Here is a 23,837-nt window from a genome sequence, read left to right on the forward strand (position 1 = left end):
CATCCGACTTACAAACGACTCCTACTTACAAACGGAGGGAGACAACAGGAAGTGAGAGGAAATCTACCGCTAGGAAGGGAAATTCAATCCTGTATGAGTTATGTAAAAAAGGTACCTCCACTGATGCTCTATCACTAAGGCTTGTTTCCACAACAACCCAACATTTTCAAAATCCAATTGTCATTGGGACAGAAAGTGAGGTGGAATCTTCTGAACAGGGGCACACACAGCAAAACAAACGTTACAGGGGTGTTAACCCTTCCCTAGGCTATCCAAAAAGCTTAAAAATTGTTTTTTTGTTTTTTTTTTGCTGGAGCTACACTAAAAAAAAAAAAAAAAAAAAATGTAGCTGTTCCGACTTACAAACAGATTCAACTTAAGAACAAACCTACAGACCCTGACTTGTTTCTAACCCGGGAACAGCCTGTACTTATTTTTTCAGCCAGCCCAGAAAATAAAAAATGTTGATTCCTCCATCCACACAAGAAAGGTGGATAGAGGAATACTTCTTGTGTGCCTTTGTATTATGACAGGGGGATTGAGAAAAGTTTTCCAAATATTCCAGTTCGATAGAAGGGAATGGACATACATGGATCAAAATTCAGCCGGTCCCTGCTGAACCTACCGATTTCAATCTATGGCCAGGTAAACTACAATGAACTTATAACTGACAGATGTAGGATCTGTACATACAAGCTGTGAAAAAAACATACAACCTGTACCTAAGCTGCGTGAGCACTCCACAGTAGGGCACTCAACAAGAGTGGAAAACTGAAGTGGACTGAGACATCAGCTCCAGAGTGCCATGTTCATGTTAAAGCTCAAAAATACAAAGCTTCTATACCAAACATAGTTAAAAAAAAAAAAAAAAAAAAAAATTGCCACCTCTACTACTCTAATTGTAATCATGCATGTAAACACTGTGGTACCCCCATAACCCACTTCCATCAATTGTTTCAATACTTCTCTTTTCAAAACACAGCCAGAAAAAGCCTTATCGGAGTAGCAGCACTTACTAATAGGTAAACTACAACTTTTTGGTAAAAGAAAAATATCAGCCATTACTCTTTGTTTTCTATCCCACGCAACTCTCCTTTGGCTGCAGATGTATACAGACAGCAGTAACATACAATTAGCGTTACCAAAGGGAAAAGAAAGATTGAGGGGTCTTAAATAAGCTGTGACTGACCAGTCAGGCTTTACCTTCTGTATGATGCGAGAGGCAATATTGTAGCAAGCAATAGGGTGGAATAACAGGGTCGTGGGAAACCAACTGGCTCTTTTTTTGTTCACCGATTATGCACTGGTGAGTCATTTATGAAATGAGGAGCTTATATTTGGCAGTGGTTTCTGTAAACATTGTCAAAGGAAAGGGTTGCTGGAATGGAGAGATTCAATGTGTATTACGATTGGTTTATTTAGGTGCTTTCTGACATGTGTATTTTTTTTTTTTTTATCTCCATCAATTGTATAATCTCGTAATTTATACAACAAACATGAGACAGAGCTGACCTGCACTTATATTTATATCTGAATAGATACACTGGGCAGTAAAAGCGGACATTGCAGCTAATAGCCTAGACACAGCAACATTAGTAGTCCGGTGACTGGAGGCAACTTGCTAGCAAAACAAATCGCTAAAGAGGAAAAGCTGGACTAGCTGGAAAGGGAGATTTTTCAGCATCACAACTAGCAAGACAATGACAAACATACAGGTGACGAGTCTTAACCACTTAAGGACCGAGCCTCTTTTTGAGAATTGTTGTTTACAAGTTAAAAACTGTTTATTTTGCTTGAAAATTACTTTGAACTAGGGGTGCACCGAATGGTTTTTTTTGCCGATACCGAAAATGAAAAATACACTAGGCCGAAAACAGATACCGAAACTTATTTTTAAAAAAATATTTTTATACAGGAGATGGTCAGAGACTGGGGACATGGTACAGGAGATGGTCAGACTGCAGACAAGAGATCAATGCAGCCTCACCAGTGCCCGTCAGATGCAGCCAGCCAGCGTCCCCAGTATTGCAGCCAGCCTGTGAAGGGAAGAGAGAGGAGAGCCGCCGCCTGGTTGATTAGAGCGCCAGGAACATCACAGCTTTCATTTCAATAGCTGTGTGTTCCCCGCTGCGTGCCGTCATATACAGCCCCTCCTCTCTGTCCGGGCACTTTGATAGACAAATCACCCGTCCAATCCTGGGACGGGTGATCTGTCTATCAAAGTTCCCCGGACAAGGGGGAGGGGCTGTATGTGACAGTGCGCAGCGGGGAACACACAGCTATTGAAATGAAAGCTGTGATGTTCCCGGCGCTCTAATCAACCAGGCGGCGGCTCTCCTCTACGCTATAGGAAGCCCCCGTGATAGGCGGCACCCAGGCCCCGCCCCATTTTCGGCTCCATTATCGGCCGTTTTTCTCTTTCGCCAAATTGGCAAAAAGGCCATTTTTGGCCGATGTGTTTCGGCGGCCGAAATTTCGGTGCATCCCTACTTTGAACCCCCCCCCAAACATTTTTTTTTCAAACACCCTAGAAAATAAAATGGCGGTCGTTGCAATACTTTGTCACATCGTATTTGCGCAGCGGTCTTACAAGCGCACTTTTTTTTGGAAAGAATCCAATTTTTTTTTATATTGTGAAAGATAATGTTACGCCGAATAAATTGATACCCAACATGTCACGCTTCAAAACTGCGCCCGCTCATGGAATGGCGACAAACTTTTACTTTTACTAAAAATCTCCATAGGCAACACTTAAGAAATTCTACAGGTTGCATGTTTTGAGTTACAGAGGAGGTCTAAGGCTAGAATTATTGCTCTCGCTCTACCAATCGCGGCGATACCTCACGTGTGGTTTGAACAGTTTTCATATGCGGGCGCTACTCACGTATGCGCTCGCTTCTGCACGCGAGCTCAGCGGGACAGGGCACGTTTAAAAAATTTTTTTGGTTTGTTTTCTTATTTATTTTACCTTTTATTTATTTTTACACTATTTAAAAAAAAAAAAAAGTGTCACTTTTATTCCTATTACAAGGAATGTAAACATCCCCTGTAATAGAAAAAAAAAAAAAGCATGACGGGACCTCTTAAATATGAGATCCGGGGTCAAAAAGACCTCAGATCTCATATTTTCATATTTACACTAAAATGCAATTAATTAAAAAAAAAAAAAAAAATGTCCCTTTAAGAGCTATGGGCAGAAGTGACGTTTTGACGTCGCTTGTGCCCTGCAATGTTATGGAGACGGATGGGGGCCATCTTCTCCTCACTCGTCTCCATGCTCAACAAGGGTAAAGATCTGATCGCCTCCGCCGATGACTCTGGTCAGAGGCCACCGGAGCACGTCGGGAGGGGGGCCCCTCTCCCGCCACCGATAAAAGTGATCTTGCGGTGAATCCGCCGCAGAAAACACTATTATCGGAAACCGGACCGCCGGCCGAACAAGAGGATACCGTGGTTATGGCAACTAGCTGCTGCCATAACGATATTCCTCTTCAAAGTAAGGACGTATATCGGCATGCAGTGGTCCGGAAGTGGTTAAATCAATCTTCCATGGTAATAAATTTTGAATCCATTCAAGCTGCTGAGAGCCCAAGATGCCCACTCCGCCCCCTCCACAGCTCAGCACTCCAATGAGTGAGGAGGGAGAAGAGCAGAGAGCTGTAACTGACAGTCTGATTGCTCAGTTTTCAGTACAGAGGCGCCTGGGGACAGATGCAGCATCAGACCCATGCTGCATCCACCAAGGTAAGTAAAAAAAAAAAATGCATAAAAAGGGAAACCCATGCTTCTCTTTTAAACTCCTACTCACATTAAAACAATGTAACACATTCTTTAACCACTAGCCGACCGCCGCATGCTGATAAACGTCCACACAATGGCAGCGGTGGGCAAATGGGCGTACCTTTACGTCACCTATAAATTTGTGGGGCTACAGGGCACACACGCACCTGCCGCTTACAGCGTGACCTTGCCCGCGGGTCCCACTGACTCAATGTCCGTCGGTGTCCCGCGATCGTGTCACGAAGCGGCAGAACGGGGAAGATGCCTATGTAAACAAGGCATTTCCCTGTTCTGCCTATGACATGACAGGTATCTACTGCTCCCTGTCATCAGTGCAGGAGCAGTGATCGCTGTCATGTCAGTGGTAACCCACCCCACCCCCCCCAGTTAGAATCACTCCCTAGGACACAGTTAACCCCTTGATCGCCCCCTACTGTTTAACCCCTTCCCTGCCAGTGTAATTTACATAGTAATCTTCTCCTATTTTGTAGACGCTATAACTTTTGTGCAAACCAATTTATACATAAAAAAAAAAAAAAAAAAACTTTTTTTATATAAATTTTTGGGGACATTATAGCAAAAAGTAAAATATATTGCTTCTTTTCAAAATTGTCGCTTTTTTTGTTTATAGCACAAAAAATAAAAACCAGAGGTGATCAAATACCACCAAAAGAAAGCTCTATTTGTGGGGAAAAAACAACGTCAATTTTGTTTTGGTGTAACGTCGGGGCAGCCACGCAATTGTCAGGTAAAGCGACGCAGTTCGGAAAAAAAAAGTGCTCTGGTCAGGAAGAGGGTAAAATCTTCCGGGGCTGAAGCAGTTAATGAACTGTAAGAAGAGACACTTGTACGGCTCACCGCTATGAGTACAACTGATAGCTTATGATCTCATCATGAAAGCAGAGCCACCAGAAGAATGTCCTCTCTCCTATACAACACTACCAAGGCTCAGCGCTCCACCCTATGTTACATCACTGACTTCATCAGGGAGGCCTGATGAAGCTGGTGAGACAACAATCCTATTGAGACCTTTAATACTCTAAAGCCGCGTACACAAGACCGGATTTTACGGACTAATTGGTCCGGCGAACCAGAGTCCATCGGACAATTCAATCGTGTGTGGGCTCCAGCGGATTTTTTTCTCAAAAGTTTGACGGACCTAGAAATGAAACATGTTTCAAATCTGTCCGACGGACCCGAGTCCGGTTGAAAAGTCCGCTCGTCTGTATGCAGGCCCGACAGACAAAAACCGACGCTAGGGCAGCTATTGGCTACTGGCTATGAACTTCCTTGTTTTCGTCCGGTCGTACGTCATCACGTACGAATCCGTCAGACTTTGGTGGATTGTGTGTAGGCAAGTCCGTTCATTTGCCCACTGATGGTGGTGGCAGCAAGTATACTTTTGATACACTGTGGTTGTGTTTCTGTGCATTTCTTTTGGATGGCTTCAAAATGTATCACCACGGAAGATTGATTTCATAGACTTTATTCATTGACTTCATCACCACGGTTTTCTTCACACTTTCAGTAAAAAATAAACACACACACACACACCACTAGTTTCACAGATCTGCATATTTATCACTAGCAGAAGTTGAGTTAGATCATGAAAAATCTCTTATCCGCAGTTAAAGTGTAAGGCTACTTTCACACTGAAGCGCTTTAAAGGAGCTATAGCGCTAAAAATAGCACCTGTAAAGCGCCTCTCCTGTCACTTCAGTGTGAAAGTCCTCGGGCTTTCACACCGGAGCGTTGCACTTGCGCTACATTAAAAAAAGTCCTGCAAGCAGCATCTTTGAGGTGCTTTAGAAACTGTATACACCACTTCTAAAGCGCCCCTGCCCATTGAAATCAATGGGCAGTGCCGCCGAAGCGCCTCGGCAGTGGCGCTTTGCTGGCTCTTTTAACCCTTTATTCGGCCGCTAGCAGGGGTTAAAAGCGCCCCACTAGCAGCCAAAAAGCGCCTCTAAAATGACGGTAAAGTGCCGCTAAGACTAGCAGTGCTTTACTGCTGACGCCCCCACGCCTCAGTGTGAAAGTGCCCTTACTAAACCCAGGACCCTGCATTCACTATACCTATACTATCCCACAGCACATGGAAATGCAATTATTTTAGTAAATGTAAACTGCTAAATACCTTTTCTCATCAGTATATAGCAGTCTTATGACGTCTATCAGTGTCTGCAGGACCCCTGACCCTCTTATTGGACAGTGCTGATGGGTGCATGTGATCAGCACAGGGTCAAAGAAAAAAAAAAAAAAACAACTCTCTAGCAATAACCAAACTGAGCATGTGCAGAGTGCCTCCTAGGGGTCTGCGTTAGAGGAAGAAGGGGAGGATCAGAAGACAGGATCAAGCAGCCTTTTTACATAATGCAGAGGATAAACCCCTTAGGTTCCACAGTAAGTATACCAAGCATGCTTTACTGCATATACAGACTGGTTTTACTGTTGTGGGTTTAGTAACACTTTAAAGCGGAGCTCCAGCCCCACCACCGAAAAATTTAAAGTCAGCAGCTACAGTATTGAACAGTATATTATACAGTATTAGGATACTTTCTTCTCCAGGGACACAACGATGTCAGCACCTCAGCTGATTTTTCAGTCGGCTCTCGGGTGCTGCCGCCGCCATCCCTTGTAAGGAATGCACAGCCCGCTCCCTACTTCGCTTATGAGAAGCACGCTGCGCTTTGTGAATGGTCCAGCAGCGGTGGGGGGTGGGGGGGAGGGGTTGTGGGTGGTTCGGGGGCGAACTTCCAGGGGACCTTGCCGCGGTAGCAACCCCCCCCCCCAAAAGGTGCCAAATGTGGCAGTGGAGGGAGGAAGCAAACAAGCGGAGCTTCCTATTTTGGGTGGAGCTCCACTTTAAGTTTTGTTAAAGAGACCCATACAGGTCCTTCAACAAATGCCAATGGCTATCCCTGGCAACAGACGTGGTAGCATAACCCACCTCTCCAGTGGCCTTTGTCTTCTACCTTACATACAGTACTTCCCAATACTGTAATCTCTGTAAAGTTGGCCATAAACAAGTAGAATTTCAAATAAACGTTCATACGAATACATTCAATAACTTGACAAATGTCACTTGAAAGCACTTAAAATAAAAAAAAGGTTTTGCTTCTTTTTAACATTTGATTTTTGGAATAGATGTAAATATTTCCAACGAAAACCACATACATGATTATAAACTCACTTGAGGAAAAAAACATCCATTTTAAGTAGCAGTGTACTATTCTGTCTTTCTTCCTGCTTCATCCCCCTGTCTTCACCTTCCCAAGGTTTCCAGTGATTCAGAAATATACAGCCAAGGTCACAAAAATTGAAGTGACATTAAACTCTGCTTTTAAAAACAACTGCTGGCCTTGCATCTTATCTGCCAGCAATATTTTATCTAAATGTACACTAAGCCACACATGTATGCAAGCAAAGTCATCCCCAGCCGACCATTCAAGATGGCTGAGGACACCAAACCTGGACGGAGACCAGGTGAAAATGTCAACGGCAGCGATGCAGCAATCCAGTGCTTGGGTTGGAGGAGTCGTTTTGGTAGGCAAGTCTGCCATAAGGTATAAATATGTTCTGCAAACTTGCACGATATGGCAAAAACCCTGGTTACTGACAGCAAAAAGTTTAAAAGAGAAGTATGGATTTTAAGGCTAGTTTCACACCAAGGCGTTTTTTGCGCTAAAGATGGCGCCTGAAAAGTGCCTATAAACTGCCTCTTCTGTAGTCCCAGTATGAAAGCCAGAGTGCTTTCACACTGGGGCGGTGCGCTTGCAGGACGGGAAAAACAGTCCTGCAAGCAGCATCTTTGGGACAGTGCGGGAGCGGTGTATACACCGCTCCTAAACCACCCCTGCCATTGAAACCAACAGGCACCGCTGCTGGCGCTTTTCGGGCGCATTTAACCCTTTCCTCGGCCGCTAGCAGGGGTTAAAAGTGACCCGCTAGCAACTGAAAAGCGCAGCCTTTAACAGCGGTAAAGCACCACTAAAACTAGCAGCGCTTTACTGCTAATGCCCCCCATCCCCCCCGCGTGAAAGTAGCCAAAAAAAAAGATGATTTATACTCACCTAACTGGATGCAGCATCGGCCCGACGTCCACCGCCAGCTCTGCAGTAAGAACTGAGCGATCAAAGACCACTAATCACTCAGTTCTCCCCCTCTGTTTTGAGTCACTCTGCTCACCTCTTTAGCGCTCACTGGAGTGTCGGGCTGTGGAGGGGGGCAGGAGCAGCTGGCTCAGGCTCTTAGCAGATCACTGAGAGGCTGACCTAGGTACCAGGCCAGCATCTTTTCAGAACGAACTGCACTCCTGTGATCCAGAGGGGAAGTAGGAACAAAAAAGCTTTGGTCATACTACTTCTTTAATCTGATTCCTACATTTCCCATGCAGCCTATCCATCCACAAGTACTTTTATTTTTACCTAATCCAAAGATTTAGGAAGATTTATCCATCTCTGTGATAAAAGTACAACTGACATGGTTCCTACAGACAAAGATTTTCTTTTCTTTCGATCAGTTGTAGAAAAACGATAGCCGAGTGCACATTGGCATACAAAGTGAATTGCAAGTGTAGTGATTTTATGTCTTTTTAATTCAAACATGGAGTTCGCACTACTGTATACTGTATTCAGAATTATAATAGTTGGACAGAGAGACTCTACAGCGAAAGGCTATAAAAGCCTAACCCCCCCCCCCCCCGCATAATTTCTTATACATTTTAGATAGAAGAATGAAAACCTGTCAAGTCCTGTCTGTGACATCACTTGGGAGATTCACTTCCTGCCTCAGTGACACTTCTACAAGAAATGGGAGGTTAGGTTGTTACTGGAACAGAAAGGCACAGATAGCAATAAAACCCATTGTTAGAATTTGCAGGCCCCATTCGCACCTGCATATGGGGGCGTTTGCAATTGACCACAGGAGACAGTCTGTGTCCAGTGCAAATCATATGCAGGTAATGTGTTCATAAGCGATTACATTTGAATGGGCATAAATAGCTGCAGGTGCTGCCAGACAACCAATGCTTTCAATGGGGCGTTTCGCCCACAGCTAATCGCAGGGGACCCTTAGGAGTCACCCGCGGGTAATTTTAAGCTGCCCCATTCGTAGGTGTGCTTAATTCTTCCTCATGCTAGTCTGTATTTTCCCCATCTATGTCACCATGAGAGAGATTTATCAACACTTCCAGTCTACACATAAAGTGAGAGGATCTCTCTTCAATAGAGACAGATAGTAGTAAAAACCTGACAAAGGTTAGTTCCCTGCTTTATTCAAAATAAAGGTTTTGGCTGGAGTTGAGCATTTAGGCATAAGCAGACCTTTAAAACAAAAATTCCCAGCAGGCTTTCAGTAAAGCTATTAGCACATTTTTATCTGTACACAGACTGAGGGGCATGCACAGTGCGGTTACTGTCTTGGCGCCATTACCAGCATCTGTGACAGTTAACTGCCATGATAATGTAACTATGTGTGGGGAATTACATTATCAGTGCCCACCCAATGGCGAAGCATAAAAGACAGCAAACTCAGAAGGCTGGAGAAGAACACACCCATAGGTAAGCGTGCCATGATGTGCAAGGGTGCTGTGTATTCTTGCACATTATGGCAAATGCTGACTGGCCATCCACTAATTGTATTCCACTTTATTGCTGTAGCTTACCTTGAAAACAGCATTTTAGGTTGGTCAAAAGTATATGTTGCCCTAGATTTTTTTTTTCTGTGTATGTTCACATATGTGTTTTATAGAATAGATCATAGTCTATCATTTTCATGTACTTCTTCCATCTGAAGTACCTGGTTGATCCTGTCAGTCACCTTTCTTTTGTGTTCTAAATTGACCACACAAAGCACAGAAGCCGATCTGTGTTGGTGTGGTCAGTCTTTGTCCTTCAGCCAGCTGTGACCACCCGGCGCTGTCTTCCTCCGATGTTTGTATTACAAAAGGTAGGTTGCGTGACCGCCCGGCAGACATCAGAAGGAGAGCTCAGCCCCTCCCTCTGGAATACATACAGCCGAGAAAGCGCCGGGTGGTCACATGACCACTGATCGGGGATAAGAAAAACAGTATTTATAAGAAGAATTTTAGAAAATAGCATATAGTATATACACATCATATAATCCTAGCAGAGGGGCTGGCAGTGACTGTGTGCACTGCCTTAACCACTTAAAGCGGAGTTCCACACAAAAATGGAACTTCCGCTTTTCGGAACCCTCCCCCCCTCCGGTGTCACATTTGGCACCTTTCAGGGGGGAGGGGGGTGCAGATACCTGTCTAAGACAGGTATTTGCACCCACTTCCGGCATAGACTCCCATGGGAGTCTATGCCTCTTCCCATTCCGACCGCGCTGTCTGCTGGGAACACACAGCTCCCAGGAGAGAGCGGGGACCACTAGGGACGCGCAGCGCGATTCGCTCATACGCAGTAGGGAACCGGGAAGTGAAGCCGCAACGCTTCACTTACTGATTCCCTCACCTAGGATGGCGGCGGCAGCTGCCGAGAACCGAGCGGGTTCTCGGCGTCCCCTGCCGACATCGCTGGACCCCGGGACAGGTAAGTGGCCATGTATTAAAAGTCAGCAGCTGCAGTATTTGTAGCTGCTGGCTTTTAATATTTTTTTTTTTTGGCGGTGTGGGTGAACCCCCGCTTTAAGGACCAGCCTTGTTTTGGAATTTAGGCGTTTACACGTTTAAAACAGTTTTTTTTTTGCTAGAAAATTACTTAGAACCCCCAAACATTATATATTGTTTTTTTTCGAACACCCTATAGAATAAAATGGCGGTCATTGCAATACTTTTTTTCACACCGTATTTGCGCAGCAGTCTTACAAGCACACTTTTTTTTGGAAAAAATTCACTTTTTTGAATAAAAAAAAAAAAAAGAAGACAACAGTAAAGTTAGCCCAATTTTTTTTTATATTGTGAAAGATAATGTTACGCCGAGTAAATTGATACCCAACATGTCATGCTTCAAAATTGCGCCTGCTCATGGAATGGCGTCAAACTTTTACCCACAAATATAGGGGTGCAACGGATTGTCACCGATCTGTGATCCGAATGGTTCAACCTGTTCGGATCGGCATACATGCGCTCCGCGGAGCGCGCCGCTGCCTCGGCCTTAGGAAAGGCCGCGGCTTCGGCCTAGCTCCGGGGCGGCGGCCATCTTGGTACACCCGGCGGCCGTTTACCGGAGCGATCACTTGACAGAGGGATCACTTGTAAACAAACCAGCGTCATGTCATGACGCCGGTTCCTCTCTCCCCTCTGTGTACTGATCTGTACAGTGGAGGGGAGAGATCAGATGGCAGCAGTGCCAATACAAATTTTTACAGTGGGGCAGATTGTAGATATTATTACAGTGGGGGAGATTTTTTTTTTTTTTTAAATCCGAAAATGATCCGAACCGTGACTCCTGATCCAAGGAACGATCCGAACCGTGAGTTTTTTGATCCTATGCACCCCTACTGAAAAATCTCCATAGGGGACGTTTAAAAAATTCTACAGGTTGCATGTTTTGCGTTACAGAGGAGGTCTAGGGCTATAATTATTGCTCTCGCTCTAACGATCGCGGCGATACCTCACGTGTGGTTTGACCACCGTTCTACTGCGCACGAGCTCGTCGGGACAGGGCGTTTTAAAAATTTTTTAGTTTTTTTTTATTTTTCCATGATTTTATTTATTTTTACACTGTTAAAAAAAAAAAAAAAATTGTGTCACTTTTATTCCTATTACATGGAATGTAAACATCCCCTGTAATAGAAATAAGCATGACAGGTCCTCTTAAATATGAGACCTGGGGTCAAAAAGACCTCAGATCTCATATTTACACTAAAATGCAATAAAAAAAATAAAAAAAGTCATTTAAAAAAAAAATGACACTGAAAAAAATGTGCCTTTAAGACATATGGGCAGAAGTGACGTTTTGACGTCGCTTGCGCCCTGCAGTGTCATGGAGACGTGTGGGCACCATCTTCCCCTCACTCGTCTCCATGCACAGCTAGGGAACAGACGCGATCGCCTCCGCTGCTGCCGACGGCTCCGGTAAGCGGTGGAGGGCATGGGATCACGGCGGGAGGGGGGGGGCCCCCTCTCCCGACACCGATAAAAGTGATCTTGCAGCAAATACACCGCAGAGACCACTTTTATCTTGCAGCCGACCGCCGGCCGAAAACGAGGATACTGGGGTTATGGCAGCTAGCTGCTGCCATAACAACGATATCCGCCGCCAAACTTAGGACGTATATGTACATGCGGCGGTCGGCAAGTGGTTAACAACCACTTTAAAGAAACTCCTGCACCAACTTAAAAGGTTTACAGACAAACTCACAGAATAATCAGGTCAATGTTTTTGTTTTTATATATTTTTTATTCACTTGCAATGTACTTTCCAGCAAATTTCCAGCACTCCAGGAAGTGTAAATTCCCTAGCACAGCTCCTTCCCTCTTTGCGTTCAAGCTGCCCTCAGTAACACCACACTCCCTAACCTCGAAGCACAAACTAATTCTCAGTACATTTGAGGACTTGACAAATGTCATTCAAAAGTACTATGAAATTTTTCTTCGTGAATTGACTTTCCCGAACAAAAACCACATTCACTGATATTTGTTTGTTCAAGCAACATTTGCCAACTCATTCCTTCAAAATTTTCTCATTACTGCGGTTGAAAATGAACATAAATTTGAATATAGTAATGATTAGAAAATTGAACTAACATTCTTAGAAATGAAAAATTGTCAACATTTTCTAGTGTATGGACAGTTTTACATTTTCAGACCAGTTGGATTATGAGGGGTCATAACTGTCAATTGCAAAATGTAGCACTGTAAGCAAGGCCTAAACAAATTCAAACAAATCTCAAAGGCTAACTGAAGCACCTGAAGGCATTGAAAATGCTAGTTTTGGGGGTTTTGTATGCATCCCAGGTAGGGGAGTGTATGTAGCTCAAGAGGATATGGAAAGTTTTAGGGGGTTATGTATGTACAGTGCCTTGAAAAAGTATTCATACCCCTTGAAAATTTTCCACATTTTGGGATTTTGTGAGATAGACCAACAAAGTGGCAAATAATTATGAAGTGTAAGGAAAATGATAAATGTCTTTCAACATTTTTTACAAATAAATATGTGAAAAGTGTGGCGTGCATTTGTATTCAGCCCCTCTGAGTCAATACTTTGTAGAACCACCTTTCACATTTTGCCCATTCCTCTTTGTAAAATAGTTCAAGCTCTGTCAGATTGGATGGGGAGCGTCTGAACAGCAATTTTCAAGCCTTGCCATAGATTCTCAATTGGATTTAGGTCTGGAATTTGACTGGGCCATTCTAGCACATGAATATGCTTTGATCTTAAACATTCCGTTATCTCTGGCTGTATGTTTTGGGTCGTTGTCCTGTTGGAAGGTGAACCTCCACCCCAATCTCAAGTCTTTTGCAGAATAACAGGTTTTCTTCTAAGATTGCCCTGTATTTGGCTCCATCCATCCATCAACTCTGACCAGCTTCCCCGTTCCTTGCTGAAGAAAAGCAGTCCCGTAACATGATGCTGCCACCATCATGTTTCACGGTGGGGATGGTGCATTCAGGGTGATGTGCAGTGTTAGTTTTCTGCCACACACAGCATTTTGCTTTTAGGCCAAACAGTTCAATTTTGGTCTCATCTGACCAGAGCACCTTCATCCACATATTTGCTGTGTCCCCCACATGGCTTCTCACAAACAGGACTTCTTATGGCTTTCTTTTTGCCACTCTTCCATAAAGGCCAAATTTGTGGAGTGCACGACTAATAGTTGTCCTGTGGACAGATTCTCCTACCTGAGCTGTGGATCTTTGCAGCTCCTCCAGTCACCATGGGCCTCTTGGCTGCTTCTCTGATTAATGCTCTCCTTGCCCGGACTGTAAGTTTAGGTGGACAGCCATGTCTTGGTAGGTTTGCAGTTGTGCCATACTCTTTCCATTTTGGGATGATGGATTTAACAGTGCTCCATGAGATGTTCAAAGCTTGGGGTATTTTTTTTTATAACCTAAATGCTTTAAAGTTCTCTACAACGTTATCCCCGACCTTTCTGGTGTGTTCTTTGGCCTTCGTAATGCTGTTTGTTCACTAAGGTTCTCTAACAAACCTGAGGGCTTCACAGAACAGCGGTATTGATACTGAGATTAAAATTACACACAGGTGGACTCTATTTACTAACTAGATGACTTCTGAAGGCAATTGGTTCCACTAGATTTAGTTAGCGGTATCAGATTAAAGGGGGCTGAATACAAATGCACGCCACACTTTTCACATATTTATTTGGGAAAAAATTTTGAAAACCATTTATCGTTTTTCTTCCACTTCACAATTTTGTGGCACTTTGTGTTGGTCTATCACAAAAAATCCCAATAAAATACATTTACGTTTTTGGTTGTAACACGACAAAATGTGGAAAATGTCAAGGGATATGAATACTTTTTCAAGGCATTGTACTTTGGAGGGAAAGGTCGTTAGTTTAAAGGAGACTTTATGTAGCTCAATGGGTATTGTGAGTGCAGGGCTATTGTACGTAACTCAGCTGGTATTGCATCTATTGTATGTAGGGGGTATTGTTAGCACAGGGGCCATTTTATGTGGGCAGTGTTCCTCAACCAGGGTGCAATAAGCATTAGACCCAGTCTGCCCTGGATAAGATATAAAACGAGAGGACTTTGTGGTGCAGACTCCGATGGGGGGGGGGGGGGGGTTTATGTATAGGGAGAGCATCTGACATGGTGGGAGCCGCCTTACATGAAGGTGGGGGGGGGGGGGGGGGCGACTTCTGATGTAAAGTTATTTTACCAGGGTGGTTATGTGTATCATCAAAGGCTCAGGTCTCCAATTGATAAACAACATTCATGTTTGAATGGGCTCAGATTGCACCGCATGCACTACTTTTGGAAACTCACTGAAACTAAATCGCATGGTACTTTGTCATGCAACCTGATGCAGGCACACGCACTGCGTTTGTGACCAACATTTGGGGTGTCAATAACACTGACACCTGCTGCACTGCCTTTTGAGCACATGGAACGTGGGTTTCCCACACCGCATTCTGGTGAGAACTGGAGCTTAGCATGCAGACTGATGTCCGTTCTGTGCCTGTCATGGGAAGCAGCGCCCTGCATTGTAACAATGTTACAGAAAAATGAAGCATGTCAGACCAGAGTTGTGGTATAAACTGAGAACACAGAAAACAATTGTTTTCTATATGCCTTTAAGGTGACTGGTGTTGATCCAGTGTGGAAAAATGTCAGTGGCCTCTGGTGACAGACCACATCTACAGAGAGCAAGCGTACTCTTGTACAGAATCCTGGATGGAAACAGGTTTCTGTACTCAGACTGTGGCTGCTTTTAAAAGAAAAACTGTAAATGCTCTTTGAAATGGAAGCAGAGGGCTGAACACCAACAGAATTCAGTGCATTTCTACGCCTAAATTTCAGGTACAGCTGCAGCAGGCAGACTACATATAAATGACAGGTGCCGAACACTGTATGCATATTTCAGTGGTTACATGCGTACAGGGATGGACAGGCATGTCACTAATATGTACAAGCTGGTGCAGAAATGTGAATTCTGCCAGGGTACACCCCTTTGAGCCTGTGTGAATGAGCCCTTGGACTGTGTACATTTTTTTTTTTTTTAATTCAGTTTAGTTCGGCTTTTAATGCCAAGTTCACCTTTGGAAGTAAGAAAAATAAATAAAAAAAAAAAAAAAAGAAAAAAAACCTCAGTATAGGGCCAGTAGTTTACAAAACACTGTGGGGGAATTTGCTAAAAGTGGAGCAGACAGGATCTGGAGCATTGTAACCAATCAGCTTCTATCTTAATCTTGTTCAGTTACATTAGAACTAAAGACAAAACTTTTATTTGGTTTTGGATAGAGAGGAGAGCGATTAGAATCCCTGTCATGTCTTTATTGCGGTCCGTGTCCCCCTTAAGGAGATTCACCCTATTTGTGCTGTTTACCATTATCAGATAGGGTGTACCCAGCTTAAGGCTATGTACACACAAGCAATCATGAACAGTGGAGTCCTGCAGCAAAAATTAGCAGTTTCCTGCAGCTGGCATCACAGGTCAATGCAAACGGCTGAGGCCGGGAAGTTTGTACAAAGGAATGACAGGTGGCCAAAGCTGTCTGCATATAACTGCACATGAAGCCGTTGCCTGCGGTTAAGTACAGACGACTGACCCTGCAGCCTATCATTCTTCGTCCAGGTCTGATCATCTGGGTCTAATCACAGGTACGGCTCCATATGCGATTATTACATGCAGACAGGCGCCTGTCATTCCTTTGAACAGACTTCCTGGCCACAGCTGCTCACCTGTTGTTCCTGCCACAGGACAGTGTTGATTATTGCTGCAGGAATACACGGTTGTAAATCGCCCATGTGAAAGTAGCTTAAAGATAAAAATGAAACAGTCAGTGTTCAGCATAATTCATATGCAAAAATATACTGTATTTAAAATATATGACATTATCTCTGGATCTCTTGCCAATTTATTTTAGATTATCAATAATAGAGGATTTAAATAATGACAACAGTTTATGCAGAACTTTACAACATGAGGGCAGACAGTACAGTCACAATACAAAAACGGGAAGAATCAGAGGGCCCTGCTCGTTAAAGCTTACAATGTAAAATGAAACCATTGTGTCAACAAACCCAAGCACATTATACTTAGAACTTTTTGGCTATTCACAAAGCTATGATAACATATCAAACAAGTGTAATTGCACCAAAAAAAAAAAAAAAATTAAGTGCAAGCCAAAGCAGAAATATTTAGTTAATGGTAGAGTTTGGTGGCCAGAGTAACCATTAGGTTATATCACTTGGTATGTACAGTGAGTAAATCTTACTCCTACAGGTTCTAACACTCCTGACACCTGTCATGAGGCTCACTCGCCCTACTAGGGTCAATTTCAATGCATTCTCTGTGACAGCCATGTAATTACTGCAGAAAGCTAATAGACTTTGAAACTCAAATCTTGAGTTACACCACTAGTATTGCCCGACAGATACAGTATAATTATGCTGATGGTATTTAACCCACCACCATATATCCAGAATGTAAATATCAGCTTTGGGTGGAGTTATCTTTCCAAAATGCATTAATTAAATTAGACTGAACCAAAACTTGTGCTTCTATTTGAATTATTCATAAATATCAAAATGGCCCAAACCACAAAACACTCAGCCAGCAAGTCAAATCTAGAAACCAACTTGATCTCTGCCATATATACAATTCCAATATGAATAAGTTCTTCTATCTTTAGATATTAGCTAAAAGTTTAGATGTTCCAAGGCTCAGGTTTCAAACAGGACAAACCAAGCAATCAAAACATTTATAAGAACATTAGAAAAGTACATGAAGGAAAGTGAAAGTTGAATGCCGGAGTTTTACAGATAAGGAATACAACACGACTACACAGCACACCTTGTGGCACAAGTAAGACATTAGCTGATCAGGCCTAGTGAATTCTTGGAAGTTGCAGGTTTCTAAAGGACGAACACTTGTGAAAAGACACCAAACGTTTGCATAATCACAAGCAGAGTTTGTTTTTTTTTTTTTTTTTAGCAAGACGATTTGCTAAACTTTATCTTCACCACCTGCACGGAGATGTAGCTATGTGATCTTTGATCCTTTGACATCGAATATCGTCAATGTCTAGAAATGGCCACTTCAAAAAGAAAAAAAAAAAAAAAGAAAATATTCTGCTTTAAGAATAGCCACAGATCAAATGTTTCTTCTAATGCTGAATAGCCCATGATTGTCTGACTACAGTTTACTGTACAAATTTTGATTTCATGCATCCTGGATACACTACTATAACATAGTTCTGGGCATCATACAGTGAAGATATGCAGTCGTATAATTGACCCCTCCTCTCACCTCATACATTCACAAAAAGCCTTGTATTCTTTTCGCAGAATGCAAGGAGTTTGGTAAATTGCCAAGAAGAGAGGAGGGGTGGATGAGGATCCATTCACCATGTAACCCTATTTGCCCCTTTTACACTACTCTGATGTGATGTGAGGGGCAGTGCAGAAAACATGCTGCATTCTTCTGGGGCTCACCTGATTTCACAACCGGTAAAGGCAGATGTGAATGAAATTTTCAAAGTCAAATAACGTTAAAAAAAAAAAAAAAAAAAAAAAGGGTAAACAGCACCTTGCATTGGTACAACACTGTTCCCCAAAACCAACACAGAAAGGACACCAGCCTTCACTTTAAAACCTGTGACCTGTTCACACTCCAATGCTGCCTTCATGCGTGTTGCAGTGCATTGTGGTAAATGCAGACATGCTGCAGTTTTCCACAATGCACAAGAGCTCACCTAATTTCAGCGTTGATCACTGCACCACTGTGGTAGATGGACAAGGATAAAAAGCCATTTTGACATTTCAATTAAAAAAAAAAAAAAAATAGAAAAAAAAAATTATAACAGCACAAACACAGCCTAAACCAGTGGTCTGTGAACCACAAGAAAAATGTAGTGGTCCCCAGAGGTTCTGCTGCAAATCAACACTGTGGCGAATATATATCATTCAATGCTGTTTCCATTGTTGTTCTAAATGGCACTGACCATCAATACTGTCAGCACACATTAGTACCCAATGTCTCCTCTGTAGTACTGGCTCCTGTGAACTCAGAGGGAGGCGCTGGGAGTAATGCAGAGAGAAGGAGGTGGGAAGGAACACAGAGCTTGAGCACATGGCTGGATAAGGAGGTGAGATCCAGAGTGTAAGGAAGCAGTGCGATGCAGAGTGTGGGAGCATTGTTTGTATAGGGCAGCAGTGTGATCCAGGGGAAGGGGGCATAGACCAGGAACATTGCGTGTATAAGGCATGTAAAATTCATGTGAGTTTAGTGGTCTGTGAGGTCTGAAAGCTTGGTGACCACTGGCCTAAACAACAGGATCCCTTCACTGTATTAGAGCTGTTTGACTGGCTTTGGTCAAATGGTTCCGCAGGGAAAACAGCATTCAATCAACACATGCAGCCAAAGGCTGTAGTGCTGATCAGTATAACCCCAGCAGGTTAGAAAGAAAAAAAGCCTGTGTGTATACCCTGCTTTAGATTTGTACAGTAACTAGCATTAAGCTGGGCTAAGGACAATCATCACTAGAGGCTATTCCCCCTCCCCAGGTAATGAGACATATGATGTTCATTCTACTATGAAATGATCTAATAGAGAGGAATACTTTCCCAAATTCACCTATCGCTGTTTTTCTCTCTGCTGGTTTCAGTTATGATGTTTTCCCAAAAGCTGCTCTTCTTACCAGTCCTCTTCTGGTCTTGTTGTCCCTCTCGTCATCATTGTGTACAATGCAGAACCAGTGGCCATCACTGGTTTTGTATTGTACATGTACACTTCCCATCTCTGCTGACAAAAACTCAAAATTTTGGATTTACTTTCACTTTAAATTCTTGGGACATCGGTAATCCGAACAAAAAGGCTGCTTTCACACTGAAGGCGGTTTTCAGGCGTTTTAGTGCTAGAAAAAGCGGCAGAAAACCACCTCTCATGCATCCCCAGTGTGAAAGCCTGAGTGCTTTGACACTGAGGCGGTACACTTGGGGGACATTACAAAAAGTCCTGCAAGCAGCATCTTTGGGGCAGTTTGGGAGCGCTGTATACAGTGCTCCTAAACCGCCCCTGCCCATTGGAATGCATGGGCAGCGCTTCGGAAGCGCTGCGACACGGGCGGTTTTAACCTTTTCTTCGGCCGCTAGGAGGAGTTAAAAAGCACCTCGCTAGCAGCCGAAAAGCGCCGCTGAAAGGAACGGCGCTTTACTGCCAATGTGGCCGCAGTGTGAAAGTAGCCTAAAGCTAGCCTTACAAGGAATGAACATCTGCCAGTTCCTGATGAATCAGCCTAAATCTGATCCATGGGGAGGCTCTGTAGGCATCCTACTGCCTAACATCCTTCAATCTATAAAAACTGAAAAGAGCCAGGGGGGAAATTTGTAGGCCGAAGATCGGTTACATCCAATCAGAAGCAGCCATTATTCAGGCATTCATGCAGCAGCTGTCAGACTACAATCACCAGGCAGTGGAGATTCCTAAACTCACACTGTTTATCTATGGATTTATCTTCTGTATACCGCCAGCTTTAGACCCCTTTCACACCGAGGGCATTTTGCAGGCACTATAGCGTTAAAAATAGCGCCTGTAATCTGCCCTCAAACAGCTGCAGCATTGTCTCCAGTGTGAAAGCCCGAGGGCTTTCACACCGGAGCGCTGCACTGGCAGGACGTCAGGAAAGGTCCTGTCAGCAGCTTCTTTGAAGCGGTGAAGGAGCGGTGTGTTTTACCGCTCCTCCACCACTGCTCCGCATTGAAATCAATGGGACAGCGCTGGGATACCGCCGGCAAAACGCCACTACTGCGGCGCATTGCGGGCAGTTTTAACCCTTTCTCGGCCGCTAGCGGGGGGTAAAAGCGCCCCGCTAGCGGACAAAATGTGCCGCAAATCCGACGGTAAAACGCTGCTATAAATAGCAGCATTTTACCGCCAACGCTATAGGTGGCTCGGTGTGAAAGGGGTCTGAGAGAGGGAATGTCCCTAACAGGGACACAGCCATCTTGGCCTCTGGTCTTTAACTGCCATGGCGCTGCACATTTGATCATTTATGACCCCAGGCATTTAATGGTTTGACAGTTTGGTCGAGAGTGCAACCAATGTGACAAATTCCCAGCACGTGCCATGAATCTAACTGTTAAATTGGAAGTAAAGCCATTGATTTAACAGTTTCAAAAACAGTTACTTTTTTGAAACATGCCAGGAAAGTAACCGTCACATTGGATGTGCTCTGAACCAAACTGTCAAACCATCCAATATCTGGTGTCATAACTGATCACATGTGCAGCAACATGGCAGTTGAAGATGAAAAGGATAATTTCACCTTTACAAAAAACCTGCCTAGGCAGGTAAGGGGTGTCTGTAGATTAAAACAAACTGTGCAGCTCTGACTAGAGATAAATAATGTTCTTGCTATAGGTGTAGGCCATTTACATACCTTATGAAGCCTGACAGGAATACTCCCAGGATATTGTCAAGTGAGGCCTAGTTGTCACTGCTCACCTCCACCATCACAGGAGTGAGCTCTTTCTCTGATTCAAACCTCCTCACTAAGGATGAGCTCCGGCATGTTCGCACAACCCGCCAGGAAGTTGGCACTGCACTGTGCTAATCACAGGCAGTGAGACATTTACCCGATGCGCGGTTGCAGGGATCGGGAAATGTCTCACTGCCTGTGATTAGTGCAGCGCAGTGATGACTCCCTGGCGGGCTCTGCACGTGGGCTGTGCGAACAAGCGGGGGCTCATCCTTACTCCTCACATGCTCTTTCTGCCCTCTGATGCAGTAGCTCTGAGCTCACCATTTGAGAGCTCACTCCTGTGATGGTGAAGGTGAGCAGTGATGACTAGGTCTCACTTAGCAACATCCTGGGAGTACCTAGCAACATCCTGGGAAGTATTCCAGTCAGACTTCATTAAGGTATGTAAATGGCCTACACCTATAGCAAGGGCATTATTCAACTTTAGTCAGAGCTACACAGTTTGTTTTTATCTACAGATGCCCCTTATCTGCATAGGCAGTTTTATGGCAAAGGTGAACTAACTCTTTAAAACAGAGGCCAAGATGGCAGTTTCCTTGGCTGAAAACAATAGGAGGGTTTACTTCCACTTTAAAGCGGAACTTCGCATAAAAGGGGAGGTGCCACTTGTTTGCCTCTAAGTTTTGGCAGGAATCAGGGTCATTACCTGGTTTTGAAAGGCACGCACTTCCACTTCTGCTCAGATCACCTAGGCAATCCAGATCGCCCCTTTGCCTGCAGCCTTCTGGGACACAGAAAAATGAGGGACCATTCACAAACCGCATCATAGTTTAGGCAGCAGTCACAGCCAGCTTCCCTTAGTAAACAAGCCGGTGCTTGGACCCGAAGACAGCTGAAGAACTGGCTTGAGTGAGGACAGCACTGGATCCTTGGAGAGGTAAGTGTCCTTATATTAAAAGTCAGCAACTACAGCATTTTTTTTATTTATAGGGTTAAGAACAGCATTAAACATTGATGGGTTTAGTTCCACTTTTAAAACCTGCCAGCAGTTCTAACCCAAGGCCACTCTACCAAAATCCTGTAAAAAAAAAAAATATATATATATATATATATATGTCTTTAGCCATATTTGAAAGCTTATGTAAGTCTAGTGACTGGGTTTACAGATACATCAAACACAACAGAAAGGATGATGTCCAGCCACGGATCCTGTCCATTTGCATATAGTAAAATGAAGTCAGAAAGCAATGATGGAAAAGCAGCATTCGTACCTTTCTGGTAACCTGCCGTTACTCCCAGCAACCAATCTGCCATCATCTGAACAGAGCTGATCTCATGTTGCACGAACACTGGCCCTGTAGCTGTCAAGGAGTGCAATAAAGTTTGACAGGAGGTGTCCCATAGGTAGAGGAGCGCCCTGACACATCCACAGGTGCCCCACACTGACAGATCCCCCTATAGTGATGGGCAGTAGGTGTCTGTGTCTCCCCAGTGATGGGGGATCAGGAAGAGGCTCCTGTGCCGGTGTGTGTCCACACGGCTCCCCCTCCTCCTCCCTCGGATGACAGTGCAATCCCTCCTCCCAGGCCTCTCCCTCCTTTCCGCACCGCACACACACCTGACGGGCCCCCCCCCAGCCTGCTCACACTACCCCACACATAGGGGCGCCCCCCCACTATACACACGTGTGTCAAGTCATAGAGTGACACCGGGGCGGACACAGGCTGAGGGCCTGAAGCCTCGGCCTGGCAGTGAGGGTGTCCCCGGGAGCTGTGCGGGGGGGGGAGCTGAGGGGGGGGAGGAAAACAAGGCCTAGCCAGGGAGAAAGGTGTGAGAGCTTTGGGAGATAGGAGAGGGTGATAGAGGAGGGCTCCATGTCGGGAGTATGAGGCCTGCAGGAATGGGGAAGAGGAGCCGGTTATTCCGGGGGGAGGGAGGAGGAGGAGGCCCGGGGCCTGAGAACACAGCACTGTGTATACAGTGTACGGACAGGAGGGCCTGCCCGGGAAGACGTGTATGTACACGGCGGAGGAAGGGGGCTCAGTCGGCGGTTTGTCGCCTGTGTCCTCCCCTCGCCACTCACCTTCATGTCGGGACATCCTATCGCTCAGGCCGCCGCCGCTGCAGCTGCTCCTCCGACTCCTCCTCCTAGTGAGAGAGCAGAGAGAGAGAGTGTGTGTGTGCTTCCTCTACACCCTCCTCCTCTTCCTCCTCCTGACACACTATACACCACACTACCTCACCTCATATACATACTTCTTCCACCTATCTCCTATATTTGTCAACACACTATGGGGGAGCCTTCCTCACACCGTCAGCTGACACCAGCAGCTCTGTCCTGGCCTTCACAATAAACACTTCTTCTGCATAGCAAGTTCAATGTATACCAATATGTACACTCCTTGGGATATTTGGGGCTCATTCACACGGGGGCAGAGACCGCAAGAGCCGTTTGTTTATGCGCACAGAGCTGCGTGCATTATGGCCGCCAGGGCGTGTTTGGATACTAGAAAGATGGGCATATGCAGCATTGAAAATAAATATGTACATTTATAAAAGTCCAGAAACTCTAGCACAAAAGTCCATGTTTATTTTCTGGAGTCACCTAAGGTGTAAATCAGACAGACTAAAGTGAAATAATGATATCCTCCACCGAACATCAACACACCGGGCCTCTTACCCCAAATAGTGGACCACTAGGTCATAGGTGGTCAATTGGGCATAGGGGGTTATTTACGAAAGGCAAATTCATTTTGCACTACAAGTGCAAAGTGCACTTGAAATTGCACTTGGAAGTGCAGTCGCTGTGGATCTGAGGGGGACATGCAAGGAAAATAAAAAAAACAGCATTTTAGCTTGCACATGATTGGATGACAAAATCAGCAAAGCTTCCCCTCATTTCAGATCTACCCCTCAGATTTACAGCGACTGCACTTCCAAGTGCACTTCCAATGCAATTTTTAAGTGCACTTTGCACT

General features: G+C 44.5%; 1 protein-coding gene across 1 annotated transcript in view; it reads right to left on the bottom strand.

Moving 5' to 3' along the window:
* The window catches only part of KCMF1 (potassium channel modulatory factor 1), a 143,558-nt gene extending 120,464 nt beyond the window's left edge, over positions 1 to 23,094 (bottom strand). Inside the window, exon 1 of the mRNA XM_073598051.1 lies at positions 22,943 to 23,094. Within this exon, the coding sequence (XP_073454152.1) occupies positions 22,943 to 22,958 (16 nt within the window). The 5' untranslated portion in view covers positions 22,959 to 23,094. The remainder of the gene's footprint in view (positions 1 to 22,942) is intronic.
* Positions 23,095 to 23,837: the final 743 nt, after the last annotated feature.

This window comes from Aquarana catesbeiana, linkage group LG01 (genome assembly GCF_042186555.1).
Source record: "Aquarana catesbeiana isolate 2022-GZ linkage group LG01, ASM4218655v1, whole genome shotgun sequence".
NCBI lineage: Eukaryota > Metazoa > Chordata > Amphibia > Anura > Ranidae > Aquarana > Aquarana catesbeiana.